We start from the raw sequence: 15,722 nt of genomic DNA, 5'->3' as shown, positions 1-15,722 counted from the left end.
AAATAAATCTAAATCATATGAAATTTACGCGTATTTAATCTCTTTACCATATGTTAAATATGAGTATAAAAACTCGATTACAAGCAGACTATATACCTATATTTGATTTAATATTTATAATTTGATAACAGATATAGCAGGTGCGCGCTTGAGCCGAGCCGCTCGAGTGACCTTCACCTTCGATGAGGCTATTTAACACACGTGTTTTTGTTTTGACTGGCAGAGATTAAATAATCTTAAATGAGTGTAAAGAGGTAAGTTCTGATGATAACAAATACGTTAAAACAAAGTATAAATGTATCTTTACTTTAGTCGATTAATAGTAACATCTATCAGATGAATGTATGTGTTAGGCGAAGATTTGACATCCAGCATCAGACATGTCCCCTCCGAAACGTGTCGATCGATCCAGGACGGTTTGTGTTTGTCTTAAAGCTGATGAGATCACGATTTGTCTTGTACTGTTATGTCTGTGTCCTTGGGCAAGACGTTTTACTCCGACGATTGCATGCGGCGAACCTTCCTAATACTATACAGGGAAGGGATTGAAACACGTTGGAGGACTCAAGATTTTGCTAAAGTTCCGGTTTTACGACTGTGTGCACCTATAATTAAATAAAGAAACAAAATATTAAATCTTGTTTTATTTTGCTGATAATTATACCTCTAAATTGATGACTTTCAAGAAATTGTCAATTACAAATCCTTCTGCACTTTGACCAATTCCAATGAATTCATTTCATTTTAACTCTTATGGAGTTAGGTTATAATTATCTAGCTGATGCCTTTTTGTTGAAATTTATTAAAATATTCATGTGAAGCTCATCCAAGACTAATTGTCTCACTGAAATTTACACATATCATAAGAAGCCTACTCATTTGTGTTTTGCAATTGGGAAAATTACATTTTTAACACAGTGGTGATCATAGTTACAGAAATTCCATGTCTGGTTTGTCTATCTGTAATTATAATTGTTGTAAAGGCACCTCTGCCTCCACTCTATGGCTGAATTTGATGAAACTTTACATACATCAATCATATATCCCACTGAGGTTGTGCATCCAAGTATTCTTGTTCTCATTCTGATCCTTTAAAGTCTTGAATTTCACAGATGTGAGGGGTTTATATCCTCATTCAAGTGTGATGGTTAGCTGGGCCTTTCACAGATGGGAGTTTAAACATCTTTGGTGATGATAGATATACTCCTCCTGGACTTGAAGACTCATTTCAGTGAAACGTTGCACATATCTTAACTAGCCCCTGGCAATGTGGATTTTTAGTATTATATATTTCATAGGCTGTTGTCATGGTTATAAAAACTGCAGTATCTGATTAATCAAGTGTGACTTAGCATATGCTTTGCTGAAATAGAATCGCTGGCATTTGACCTATCCACAAACGAATTTTTATATCCCTATCTTTACATGGAGGGGTTTGGAGATTAATGCATTGTGAATGCGTTTTTTCAATTTAACCTCTGTGAACCATAAATGTTGTGGATGAGCATCTGTGATGAGTATTATGCATTGACTGTCCTTGGAGATGACCTTTACCGTTCTAGTTAAGAACGCTTAGCTTTCCATCCTGCAGACTTTTATTATATTGCTATCAGATAATGCGTATAAGACAGAGAAACATCTGTAGATATTGTCATCATTATATTAACAACTGGAGAAAGATTTACATTTGTTACAGCCTTGTTATATCAAAGAACTTATGAAGTTACCTAATGCCTACACGATGGTATCTCCTGAAATGAATATGTGCAGTGTTAAAGTATTCTGTGATTAGAGTGCAGCTGAAAATAAAATCTGATGACAGATTTTGTGAAATTTTTTTCCTTTACTGAATAGTCATCTTCTGATTTCAAAACTAGGCTTCAGCTTAAAAAAGAAATGTTGATAAGTAGTTTTGCAATCTTGACTTGAAAGCTATTAGATTGTATACATTTTTTAATAGGCAAATATCATGTACACACTGTTGAATTATTATGTTGTAGGATTTTCCAAATATTTTTATGAGAAATTCATAAAGATGTCTGGACCACGCTTTCCATGGAGAGGAGGAGGCAGAGGTATGAATAGCAACCCCTGGGGGATGAATCGGTTCTCAGCCCCACCCCCAGGGCCACGTCCTCCAATGATACGTGGACAGGGCCCCAACAACTGGCGATGCCCCAATTCAAGACCAATCATTCGTTATGATATGGGACCATTTGATATGGGACCTAGAGGCATAAGACCAGGATTCTTTCCCAATTCAGGGCCTCGCATGATGGGAATGGGGGGTTGTAGACCTCCAAACCCAGATAGTTTTCAGCGAGGTCAAGGACAAAATACTCAAGATAAAAATTGTTACAACAATCAAGAAATAAATTCAAATGGACAAGCAAACCATGCAGATAATATGCTAAATCGACCCAGCAATAATTTCAGAAGCAATTTTCAAAATGGTGAGAATTTTAATGACAAAAGACAGCCTGGAAATGGACATTTAAAACAGCTGAGTAGCGACCAGACTGGAAACTATCCTGGAAATAAAAGATCCCATGGAAATTGGAATCAAAACAAAAAGGTATGTTAAAATTAATTGTGAAAAAATGTTGGATGATTTAAGATCACAACTGGAGACTTTTCCTGTATAGTCAGTTACTGTCACTTCTTGAGCATTAACCCTTTCGGTGCCAAATATTTCTCACAATGTACAGCTGAGCGCCAAATATTTCTCACAATGTACAGCTCAGCACCAAATATTTCAATGTACAGCTCAGCGCCAAATATTTCTCACAATGTACAGCTCAGCGCCAAATATTTCGCACAATGTACAGCTCAGCACCAAATATTTCTCTCAATGTACAGCTCAGCGCCAAATATTTCTCACAATGTACAGCTCAGCGCCAAATATTTCTCACGATGTACAGCTCAGCGCCAAATATTTTCCGCAAAATATCTGAAAACAATGGCAGAAATTGTCGATTAAAGTCGCCTACGGCGGCCTGTCTGCATGTCGACTTTAGTCATCTACGGCGGCCTGTCTGCATGTCGACTTTAATCGCCTACGGCGCCGAAAGGGTTAAAATCATATTAAAATTATATATGTATGTAACGTTGGAGACCTCAATATCTGGCAGTATCTACTGTTTTTCACAGTGAATCCAACTTTATGTTATGAACATTTTACTCCTAACTTGGTTTCGATTTTTACTAGGAGATTCTATTTTACAAAATTTCTGCTAAATCCATATAAACACTGATAATAGCCTGAAGTTTTATAGGCAATGGAGACAAATTTGTAATCTTGTTGACATTTCATTGTTCTGCTTATCTTGCACGGATTTGTTTTATGTTTAGCCAAAAAAACAGAAAATTGACAAGAGAGAGCTTCCTGAAAATAACAAGTTTTCCTGTGATATTTGTGAAAGGGGATTCAAAACTGAAGAAAAGTATAAGGAGCATACAGATGGCCATATGAAGGTAAGTGTAATGCTGAGACTCTATTGGAGGTTGGTTTTAGTTGGCTTTAGTAAAACTGATTAATGAATAAGGAGGTTGATTATATACAGCAGGTCCTGATGATTCTGTACATAACTCATTTTAGCTTTCCTAGATACTCCAGGAGTTACGATCACTTTCACTGTGTACCATATCCTTGATACTCCAGGAGTTATGATCACTTCCGCTGTGTACCATATCCTCGATACTCCAGGAGTTATGATCACTTTCGCTCTGTATACCATATCCTCGATACTCAAGGAGTTATGATCACTTTCGCTGTGTACCATATCCTCGATACTCCAGGAGTTATCATCACTTTCACTGTACTATATCCTCGATACTCCAGGAGTTATGATCACTTCCGCTGTGTACCATATCCTCGATACTCCAGGAGTTATGATCACTTTCGCTCTGTATACCATATCCTCGATACTCCAGGAGTTATGATCACTTTCGCTCTGTGTACCATATCCTCGATACTCCAGGAGTTATGATCACTTTCGGTCAGTATACCATATCCTCGATACTCAAGGAGTTATGATCACTTTCGCTCTGTGTACCATATCCTCGATACTCCAGGAGTTATCATCACTTTCACTCTGTGTACCATATCCTCGATACTCCAGGAGTTATGATCACTTTCGCTCTGAGTACCATATCCTTGATACTCCAGGAGTTATGATCACTTTTGCTCTGTGTACTATATCCTCGATACTCCAGGAGTTATGATCACTTCCGCTGTGTACCATATCCTCGATACTCCAGGAGTTATGATCACTTTCGCTCTGTGTACCATATCCTCGATACTCCAGGAGTTATGATCACTTTCGCTCTGAGTACCATATCCTTGATACTCCAGGAGTTATGATCACTTTCGCTCTGTGTACCATATCCTCGATACTCCAGGAGTTATGATCACTTTCGTTCAGTATACCATATCCTCGATACTCCAGGAGTTATGATCACTTTTGCTCTGTGTACCATATCCTCGATACTCCAGGAGTTATGATCACTTTCGCTCTGTGTATCATATCCTCAATACTCCTGGAGATACGATCACTTTCGCTCTCTGCATCTTTGGAACGTTAAATGACAAAATTAAAGGTTCCATGTGTGACATCTTGTGCATAAGACAAGAAGACAAGTTTGATCAGCCAGTGACTGGTCATTTTATATCTCCTGGATCCAATGAAGTTACTTTCTTGTGCCTTCAATTTTGCTGTTACATGTTCCAGGGGTGTAGAGAGTGAAAGTGATTGTAATCCCTGGAATATCAATGATGCATTTTAACCAGCTTTGTTAGAATGAACAACAGTAAACCAGTACATAGCTGAAATCCTTTATGGAGATAAAATTGACAGGTTTAAGGTAATGTGTAATCTGATAGAGCACTTAAAACGTCTTTGAAGAATCTTTACATTGAAAGCTTGTTCTAAGTTGGATATCCACACAGCTCTTCATATTAGTGTGGAGCACAGACAAGATCAACTGTCAGATTCTCAGATGAAAGTATAAAGTGCCATCTTGAGAGGTTGAAAGTGAGGTATTAACTGTGATAATGAAATATTAGATATGGCTCAAAGCAATGATTTAGCCATTGTTTTATCCGTTTTAAGGCTGATATGTTGGTCCAGAACTGTCAGACTATTTTAGATCAAGGTGAACACAGACTGGAAACAGATTAACAGATTTGAAATATTATACCGAGGGTGACTGCCATTTTAGAAGTTGATATTGCATTTAGTCAAAATTGTACAAATATGTCTTGTCCATCAAGAAGAGCAAAAGAGCCAGTCATGTAATACAAATTTTGTCTCACACTGTTCATTTTTATTTCCAGTGTACATTCGAAGATTGTTCTTATGTAGCTGCCCCAAAACTGGTACAGCTTCATATCAGAATGGTAAGTACATATGTACCACATAATCTGTTTTGTTACCATATGTGTATGTGTCCATTTAAACTGTATTCGCGGCTTAGGACTGTAATGTTACAATTATACATTAGGATGGTCAGTTGGTCATTGCCAGACTATAGTTTGTGTATGATGAAAATGCGTTGTACTGAACGGGACGTTGTGTTTGAGTTCTATAAAAAAAAATATTACTACCGATGAAGGGAAGGTGTGAACGTTTCAAGTACTGTAGTACTGAACAAAGTATTGATAGTATTGTACTGAAGTACTTCACCAATCGAATTCCTTAAATTTATGCAACAAGCTCTCTGATTGGCAGAGCCAAGTCTAGATCGATTGTGGGTGGAGCCAGGTGAAAAAATACTGTGCAGACATCGGCATTTTACAAACACTCGACTGTCGCGAGAGGTTAATTGGAAGAGTCCAAGTCACAGGTGGCTTCAGATCAGACCTAATTGGGTTGTCCCATTTGTTTCGTTCTACACCCAATGATACCTTGCTTTTCCATCGATGGTACAACGAGAAAACGAAAGTTACTCAGTACTAAACTAATTTACGTACAAAATATATATCAACAGGTTAGATCACTGGGACCGGAGAATTCATAACATCTTAACAGTGAATATAGTCATATAGTCATTCTGTACTAGTTTTATTTATTTATTTTTTTGAAAGGGGGGGGGAGGGTTGGCTCAAAATATTTCGGTTTAAGCCCAAGCTCTATTATATGTAACAAAGAATTACGAATTACCTGGGACCTCCTGATATATGCCGATAATTCATACTGCATTAAAAAATAAAGGAATTCTGTGGTCCCATATATTTTTTATTTTATTTTTTATCTTTCCATCGAAAATTATACATATCCGCAACATGTGAAAAAACTTTGAAGTTGGTTGGGCGGAATATCTAGAGCATTTACTACTGCAAGTTCCAGAAATTCTGACACAAGTCGGGTATTTGCCCGAAGCCTCTGTCTCATGACAGTGAATACATATTCAGTTACGTTGTATTCCGGGGAATGAGGCGGCTGAAAAACCAGGGACACGCCATATTCTTTCAGCATATTTCTTAAAATGCGCTCTCCCTGTCTATGGTGATGGAATCCACAATTATCCATCACAACCACATCGCCTTGTACAAAAACAGGATTCCCCATATCGTTCGTATCGGACATAATTTCGTTGAAGAAAATTTTGCGTACTGTTGCCGTCGTCGGACATTTTTCCAGCGATTACTTAGTAATTGTTATGTAACTGGTAGTGTACATTAACTCCGCCTACCGGAACAAATTGGGTGTCAGATCAACTATTCAGGTTGTCTAAACTCCGCCCCCGACCAATCACAGAGGTCGTTGTATACTTGACTCGATTATTTGAATACTTCAATACAATAGTATCAATACTTTGTTCAATACTATAGTAAGTGTGTCGTTCACACCTTCCCTTCATCGGTAGTAACTGACAAGTGACCTTGTTGGAGCCAATCATGATACAGAGAAAAGTTTTTATTGACCAAATATGTTAGGAACTCTAGTGTTCAGAGTCATAGCTAGTATATTGACACTTAACGTGAAGGTTTCTGTCAGAACTGCATTAGAATGCATGTACTGAAGTTTTGATTGTTAAGGCATGATTCGTCTTGCATCAGTATTTAATCAAATGAAAACGAAAAATAAGTTGGTGTGGGGAGGGGATAGGTACATTTTCATCATCTATGTCATACAAAATGTAGGGATATTTTATTACAGAAATAGATGTAATTGTTAACATTGTAATCACAATTTAATGGAATTTGTCATGGAAACAAAAGGAAATGATACATAAAGTCTTTCAGTAATTCATTTATGAATGTTATTGGACATGAAGCAGATTAAGCAACGGACGAGGACATTTTTGGGAGGGATTTTTTGAGGATATATTCACTTAACAGTTATAAAATCTCGTTTCTTTTCAGCAACACCACTCTGGACTTGCAAAGAAAATTTGGTCTTTAGATTCCAAAGAAGACATTGAAAAATGGCGTGCTGAACGAAAGAAGTAGGTATACAATTCAATCATTGGCAAGAAATAAGGGACTGGGATTTTCAAATTACATTTAGTCATGGTCTAATGTATTCACCTGATGATTAGGCTGTGAATAAGATGTCCTTTGTTTACTTTCTACTGTCTTGAGTAAATTAGTGTTTTTTCTTATTTGCAGGAATTTTCCCACAGCAGAAAATGTGGCAAAGAAGCATGCCCTGGCTGCAGAGAGGAATGCTAGAGGAGAGGTTCTGGAGACAAAACAGTTTGGGTATACACATAATTAGCTATTTATCCTCTGTAATTTTCATCCATTTCACATTGATTAGGTAACAGATTTATTATTGAATCTCTTTAAGCAGCCTTTGTTTTAGATGCATGTGAATGGTTTTAGCCTGCCATCATCAGATAGGCAGCTTCTCAAATTGCCTACGTTACCACTATTTCTGGAAAAGTGCTCCGTGGAAATTTCTTAAATATCATATGTAGATTGCCCTTGGTCCCTAGTCCTACCTATTGGATTTTAGGACATATCCATTAAAAAAATGACAGACAGGCATCTATCTTGAATTCTGTCTATGAAAGTTTGTTGTTGCAATTTCTTGCTAAGTAGGGGACAAATATTTCTCTAATTTCATATATAGATTCCCCATGGTGCCTACTTGTGTCCATCTGATTTGGAATTAATAAACAAAAACAAAATGATGGACAAGTGGCCATCTTGGATTTTAACAATGGATGTTTATTATGTCTATTTCTTAAGGGGGATGTTCAAATCTCATAGAATCAAAAGCAGAAGAAGCAGAGGGGAGATGAAATAAGAGAAAAGGTCCAGCTTTTAAAGAACAGATAAAGCTCGAACAATGGTGGATGCCAAGATCCCTCTGGGATCTCTTGTCATTGTGAGGAGTCTTTGTACACTAACGTTATTAGCCTAACATTAATGCTATAAAGAGAATAAAAAGAGCTGATGGTTTCTTTTGTTTAACAGTAAAATGAAGGGACAGAATAGAAACCAGAGGGAGCAGTTCTCTGGCAAAGGTCCGCAGGATAACAGAAGGAACAGACGGAAAAGGAAAGGTCAAAGGTCAGACAACAACAGTGAAGGCCATGGAAAGAAGGCCAAAGTGGACACTGCTCAGGTTAATATTTTCAAGATAGGATATCACCTAGCTACAAAAACCACACACTGACGTTCTTCAAAGGGAATCTGTTGGTATTATAAATTTTGAAATTAAGGTTATCCACACGAGTTACTGCTTATTTTGATGTGAACTCTAAATGCTGGTCACACTGTTGGTGAATACTAAGATAAGAGAGATTTAAGATAAAAACCTTTCCCTTCTGTTTTATATTTGTATTTCACATGATGTCAATAATCTGACAAATAGTCTGTCAAATACAACCTGTATATGTTTTAACTAGGACCAGGACTGCAGAGAAAACAAATCAGAGAAACCAGAAACTGATCCTCAGACCAAAGAAGACCCTTTATCAGTCCTGCTGACAGACTCTGACTCAGGTAAGTCTGTCTGGCTCACAAACTCAGGTAAGTCTGTCTGTCCTGCTCACAGACTCAGGTAAGTCTGTCTGGCTCACAGACTCTGACTCAGGGAAGTCCATCTGTCCTGCTCACAGACTCAGACTCAGGTAAGTCTGTCTGGCTCACAGACTCAGGGAAGTCTGTCTGTCCTGCTCTCAGACTCAGGTAAGTCTGTCTGTCCTGCTCACAGACTCAGACTCAGGTAAGTCTGTCTGTCCTGCTCACAGACTTTGAATCAGGTAAATCTATCAATTCTGCTCACAGACTCAGACTCAGGTAAGTCTGTCTGGCTTACAGACTCTGACTCAGGTACATTGATCGGTCCTGCTCACAGATGCAGACTCGGGTACATTGATCTGTCCTGCTCAGACTCTGACTCGGGTAAGTCTCTCTGACTCAGTGGTTTTATCTTTCCTGGGCACAGACTTGGGTAAGTCATGTTTTAACAAAAAGAGTAATAGCATTAAATGGAAAAGGTAATAATGGTAGACTAATTATTTTTCATGAATATAAAGAAGAGGATTTACATGATAATACATTTATATGTAGGCGGAAACAATAGAATCAATAACTGAAATATCAAGATTGTAAAACACATTTTTATTTGTTCGCTGTCTCTGGATTAGAAACCCTAATCTTATATTTTAGATAATGAGGAGATAACTCCTGTGGCAAAACCTATTGGGGAAGGAGCAGCTGAGGAGCCAGGAGCGGGACTCCAGGGAGGACTTGGAATGATCCTGGCCTCCTATGGTGCAGATGCAGTTCCAAGCACAGTAAACAACAAAGATAATGGTAAGGAAGGAGTTGTTTCCGTCATTCCAAACAACATTGAAGTTCTGGAAACGGGTTTAAATTTCGTAAATCTAGGTTTTTTTTCTTGATATGAAATCAATAAGATTCTACAATGTAAAAATGTTTCAATGCCTGTAGAAATAACTTAGCATATAAATATGAAAAGATTTGTGTTCAAATTTTTATTTTTTTATCATGTTTTTATCCCTTTTTCAGATGTTCCAGATCAGGATAGAACCAGTACTACAAACACGTCTGACAGACAAAGTCCCAACAGAAATAAGAAGAAAGGAAGTAATTCGAAACTTTCTTCCAAAAACACAAAGGCTGGGAAGAACAAATGGAAAAATAATAAACTGTTTAATAATACAACTTCATCTCTACTGGAGAAGGTAGGCTGTTTAAACATCAATCATCAATATTTCCTGTTTTTAAATGTAAATTTCACTCAATATACAACATAGCATTATTTTTCATTGCACATATTTGTGATGATTTTGGCTCGGTTTTGTTAAAATCATTACCGATCCAATACAGTGGAGCCCACTGAATATCATGTCTGGTAATGTCACTTTCCTGTTAATATCACATTTTATCTGATATATAGATTTCTTATTCATTCTTTACTTTTCTTTGGAAAGAAAATATATATTGTGACGTTTACATAAAATGCTTAGCTGAAAATGTTCTTACTATTCTACTTAATGTGTCTTATAAATTAAATTTTTAACCATAAATGGGTTTACTTTTCTTCGGAAACACAATATATTGTGATTTTGATATGGAATTTTTAAATGTAAACATGATAAACATTCTCTTTTGTCTAATTTAGAGGTTACATTTCAGGTATATTTTTATACAGTCATTATATAGGAATTATTATTCTGACCTCATTATGTGATCATTCATGATCAGCATGAGTGTTGATATAAATTTTCCCAAAAAATGTCAAATTTATGGCCTGTCGTTTCTTTATCTAACATCAATGATGACCTACGTACAGAATACTGTTGTCTAGTGAAAAAATGGTACTCATAATTAGATTTCTTTTTTTCAGTTATTGGCCAAAGAAATCCGACATGAGAGGAACGTGATTCTGCAATGTGTTTATTACATTGTAAAGAATAACTTTTTTGGGGCAGGAAAAAAGTCTTCCTCCAGAGACAATGAAACAGACAGATCTAGTATTACATCAATGAGTGTCGAACCCATCATTAATGATGCTGCATGCATGTGAGGGATTAGCGGTACAGGTGTCCTCCAACAAGCCCAAGTACCAGTCCTCTGACTCGTGGCCAGTAGGAACACCTCTTGAGGACGATGAAATAGGCTTACTGTTAATGTAACAGAACAGCAGTATATTTTGGTGGGCTTATTACCAGGCGTGGGCTTGTTGCAGGATAATTATGGTATTTTGGTTTCAACATGCATTCAGAGCATGTAAATCTTCATTAAAACAACCAAGCTATTGATTAACTCTTTCGTCACACAATGTGCATACTGTAATTTTTTGTTTTCGCTGAACTAAATTTTGCGGGATCAATTTTTAATATTGCAAAACGGGCTATATGGTTCCACATCGTCTAGCGAGTTCCTACCTCTGCAAATTAGTAGAAATACTATTTTCAAATTTGTATTTGCAGTTATTTAATTGCATTTCTTAATGTCCTTACCTCCATTGGACAGCTCCAAGAATCAGTGTGTAGATAGGGATTAAAATTTGTTGATATTGTGAACATTTTACCAAGTAAATCTTCACTGGAACTATCTTTCACCGTTGAAATACAACTGCGAAAATTGTGGAAATTAGAACCTTGTGATAATATCAAATTTTAGGGTAATTATTTTTTGTCTTTGTTGCCGTGTACTGACACAGCATGTGTACAGGAATCTTGTGGAAGACAGTCTTGATCTTTGTGCCAGGAATTTGACAGTGTGAGTGGTTGATGAATAAGTCTTGGCCACTTCCTGAATAATCTAATGAGTTACAAGTTGAAAACAATTCTGTATAACACTTGTTTTTTTATATGCATTCAATTTTTGCTAAACTTGCGACGAATTCTGAATGCGAACATTGCAATCATGAAATGTATTGATAGACACAGGTTTATGTTTTTTCAACATGACAGTGTTTATTGTAGAGCTTGATACATAAATATTTATGTAGCATTAATGATGGACTGTACAAAAGAAACACCAATCAACCGTGACACGAGTGACACGTAAACCAACTTTCAGTGTCGTATAAATATATGCAACTGTTAATACACTTGTATATCTATGTTTGCTGTTATTGATCAGAGAATCTAGATTAGTTTGTATCGCAAATATATAATATATCATTTGATTATTATACAAATTGTGTAATTTAGGCATCTTGGAAATATGTTTATACAAGATGTGTATCGTTTTTGTCATAATAGCGTATGAATATGATTAACCTACTTCCGTCTTGTTATGTGCCAAGTGATATAATCCCCGGTTATTTTAAGGAAATGTGATATTCGAAGATGCCTTGCTGCCATGGAAACTTGCTCATGTGTTTGTGAAAACTGAACATGTGTGAGTTTCTGACACAAGGTGGTCAGCCAGTGCCCTCAGCAAAGTAAATTTTAGATAATTATTTTGTCCTTGGCATGCTGTTAGACATTCCTTTTTAATAAGCATTTACATATTCATTTAAAGGTTTATCTAGGACCCATATAAACTATGGAAATTTCAGTAGGAAAATGTCAGTTTTCTAGTATGTAATTCATAAAACAGTGTCATGTACATTATAGAACTGTTTTTATCCCGAGTTCTGACCCAGATTTTTATTGTAATTCCATACTAACCTACCCTTCATCTTGGATCCTCGCTCCACATTTCTTTCCTGAATTCTAGACATGAAATATCATCTTTATCAATAGAACTAATTCATTGTTATTTCAAATATGAACATTATAGTCGGCTTTAAGCTTAAAACGTGTAATTTGATGGTGTGAAAAATAATCTCACACAGTATTTTATTTGGGTTTCACATCCTCTGTAAATAATTAGTTTCAAGTGACAATTTGGCGAGTACATTTAATTTTCATGTAATCTTTTCATCATACACATCACATTTACATAATGTATTACTTAAGAAATAACAAGTGATTGACTTGGTAAGATTGATTTTGAAACATCAGTAGGGGAGCAACCAGATCACCTAGTGTTTATTACAATCCCCTGTCTATAGTTTCCAATATGTACAGGTCCCCTGGGTGGCCACTAAAGACAGGTTTGACTGAAAGTCATACCAGAAAGTAGTGAAATGAATTTCATTTACTGTCTACATCAATGTGTTTTGGCTTCTTGTGTAAGGGTCTGCAGAGACTTGTTCATATTGAATCATTTCTGGAAAGATGGAATCGGGGATTCTTTCTACAAGAAGGACATATCTGCTACAGTTATAGAAAGCTGGTGCATGTCAACATTTACTTACAATCTTGAATGTTACAAGTCTGATTTTGTAGATGTTCCGTCTGTATAATTTTCCATTGCTGACAATGAATGGATGAAAGATGAGGAATTAGATTATGGTTTTGACATATGGAAAATCCAGCAAAACTATGAATATTGTAACATTGATCAGTTCAAATCTTAACCATTGGATTGATATTTTGTATGGTTTTGTATGCTAATTGTATTTTTATAATAAATACTTTTTAGTCTGGATTACTTTAGGAAATTTGATTAGGGTCTGCAATGTTTTTATCTCAAATATGGGATTGAATAATGTACATTAATTAACACAAGAATGATGCTTTATGTGTGTAGCTGCAGACAGTCCAAATTATTCTGACATTCCATCAATCTTTTATAAATCAGCCTGGAGTTGATGAAGATCATTGAGTCTAGACTGATATATAAAGTTGATAGAATGTCAGAATTATCCAGACTAAACTGTAAGGTAGTGTCATTATGTTATAACAAATTAATCCCAAGCTTCCTGGTTAATGAAGATACACCTTTATCACTGTGAGTACATGCTTTATGTATAGGTATTATATATAGAGCGTATCATGTTTTACCTTATTCATCCACCAATAAGCCGGGGGTCAGAACATTGCCTCTAAACTCAAAAATCAAGGTGAAGATTAATTACAGTCCAATAGATACTTGTTAGTAATTTTACTGAACAATTTGGTGGCTTTATTATGGATAGACTGATTGTAACACAAAATTTGACTCAAAAAGAGGATGGACTTATTATAACACAAAATTTTTGACTCAAATTAGGGGATGGACTCATTGTAACACAAAATTTGACTCAAATTAGGGGATGGACTTATTGTAACACAAAATTTGACTCAAATTAGGGAATGGGCTCATTGTAACACAATTTTTGACTCAAATTAGGGAATGGACTCATTGTAACACAAAATTTGACTCAAATTAGGGAATGGACTTATTGTAACACAAAATTTGACTCAAATTAGGGAATGGGCTCATTGTAACACAATTTTTGACTCAAATTAGGGGATGGACTCATTGTAACACAACATTTGACTCAAATTAGGGGATGGACTCATTGCAATATAAACTTTGGATGGCTGGGTGGCACATCATTTTTCACAGAGATGTGCAGGATTTGATTCCAAGCATGAATGTGAAAAGGTATGGGGTCATCTGCCCGGCCACCTGGGTTTTCCCCAGGTACTCCAGACACCTCCCACAGTAAGACCCCATGAGCGCTTCCATCCAGTCCAACAAAAGAAAGCTGATAGCTTGTTTTGCAACTGTTGTAAAGTAATTGTATATTCATATTTAAAACTTTCGCTCTAAGTAGGGGAGAAATTTTTGTAACCAAAACAAACTAAAGCTCAAAGTAGGGCTTGGATTTGTTGTGGAGCAACAATAGGTTTGGACTTATTGCGAGACGACAATAAGGACAGACTGATAGTGGGACAACAGTAGGGCAGACTTATTGTGGAAGAACAGTAGGGCAGACTTATTGTGGGACAACAATAGGGGCAGACATTGTGGAATAACAGTACAGGTGGGCTTTCTATCAGGCATGGGCTTATTGACGGATAAATAGGGTAAGCATAGAAATATATTGTTATTGTTACAGCGTTTGGGTAATAAAATGTTAAAAGAATTTGACATTGTTTTATTTGTAGACATCTAAAATTTTGGTACTTTTTGTGCTCCTCGCAAATATTCAGGGGAGAAAATTAGCACAGATTTTATCGTCCGTCCTTTAATGTCTGAAACATAACTTTGCCCACACTGAAGCAAGGATCATGTTAATGTTGGTGATACCAATAAGGGGATGTGCAGTGTACCAAATTCATTGCATTAAAACTAGGATGATGAAACTTGGTGTATACATTGGCCATACTAAGAGAAAGTGCAGTATTCAAAATTTAGTGGTAAAACCCTTTAGTTAGAGTTATTGCCCTTTGTCAAAATTTTGTGTCCAGTAAAGTTGATTTTGGGGAGCATTCATCAGTTTCAGTGATACACTTTTCACTGATTTATTAAAACATCAAAGAAACAAAAAACAAACAATTCACTGCTGTTACAGTTTTATCTGTACTGTCTGTATACACATTAAATCTCCACTGAAATGAAAGACATCACAAAATATTTGAAATTAAAAAAGCTACACATATACTTCAGTCACAATTTACACAAAATTTAACAGGATCAGGAGAAACGTGACAAAATATTGTATAATTCACTTTAAGGTCAGATCAGATGGGGTGTTTGCATATATAGGTTGTATTAGGCAGGGTGTTGGGATATATAGATCAGATTAAGGAGGGTGTAAGGATACTTAGGTCAGATAAGGGAGGGTGTATGAATACTTTGGTCAGATAAGGGAGGGTGTAAGGATACTTAGGTCAGATTAGGGAGGGTGTAAGGATACTTCGGTCAGATCAGGGAGGGTGTAAGGATACTTAGGTCAGATAAGGGAGGG

General features: G+C 36.4%; 1 protein-coding gene across 1 annotated transcript; it reads left to right on the top strand.

Moving 5' to 3' along the window:
• The first annotated feature begins 176 nt into the window (after positions 1-176).
• LOC132549511 (FMR1-interacting protein NUFIP1-like) lies at positions 177-14,873 on the top strand. Its single transcript, XM_060213448.1, has 11 exons — positions 177-254; positions 2,001-2,575; positions 3,352-3,474; positions 5,336-5,398; positions 7,367-7,449; positions 7,613-7,705; positions 8,426-8,576; positions 8,860-8,956; positions 9,626-9,772; positions 9,989-10,164; positions 10,830-14,873. The coding sequence occupies exons 2-11, from the start codon at positions 2,036-2,038 to the stop codon at positions 11,007-11,009; spliced, it is 1,653 nt and encodes a 550-aa protein (XP_060069431.1). The 5' UTR covers positions 177-254; positions 2,001-2,035; the 3' UTR covers positions 11,010-14,873.
• Positions 14,874-15,722: the final 849 nt, after the last annotated feature.

Source organism: Ylistrum balloti, unplaced genomic scaffold (genome assembly GCF_031769215.1).
Source record: "Ylistrum balloti isolate Yb309-2 unplaced genomic scaffold, AGI_CSIRO_Ybal_v1 Utg370064, whole genome shotgun sequence".
Classification (NCBI taxonomy): Eukaryota; Metazoa; Mollusca; class Bivalvia; order Pectinida; family Pectinidae; genus Ylistrum; species Ylistrum balloti.
This window is presented reverse-complemented; position numbering and strand designations above follow the sequence as displayed.

What these genes read in the sequence shown, in the direction of transcription:
- LOC132549511 (XM_060213448.1), top strand. Translation starts at nt 2,036, where the DNA reads ATGTCTGGACCACGCTTTCCATGGAGAGGAGGAGGCAGAGGTATGAAT. An exon ending in TGGCGTGCTGAACGAAAGAA is followed by an intron (nt 7,450 to 7,612) that starts GTAGGTATACAA and finishes TCTTATTTGCAG; the next exon opens with GAATTTTCCCACAGCAGAAA. An exon ending in CCAAAGTGGACACTGCTCAG is followed by an intron (nt 8,577 to 8,859) that starts GTTAATATTTTC and finishes TGTTTTAACTAG; the next exon opens with GACCAGGACTGCAGAGAAAA.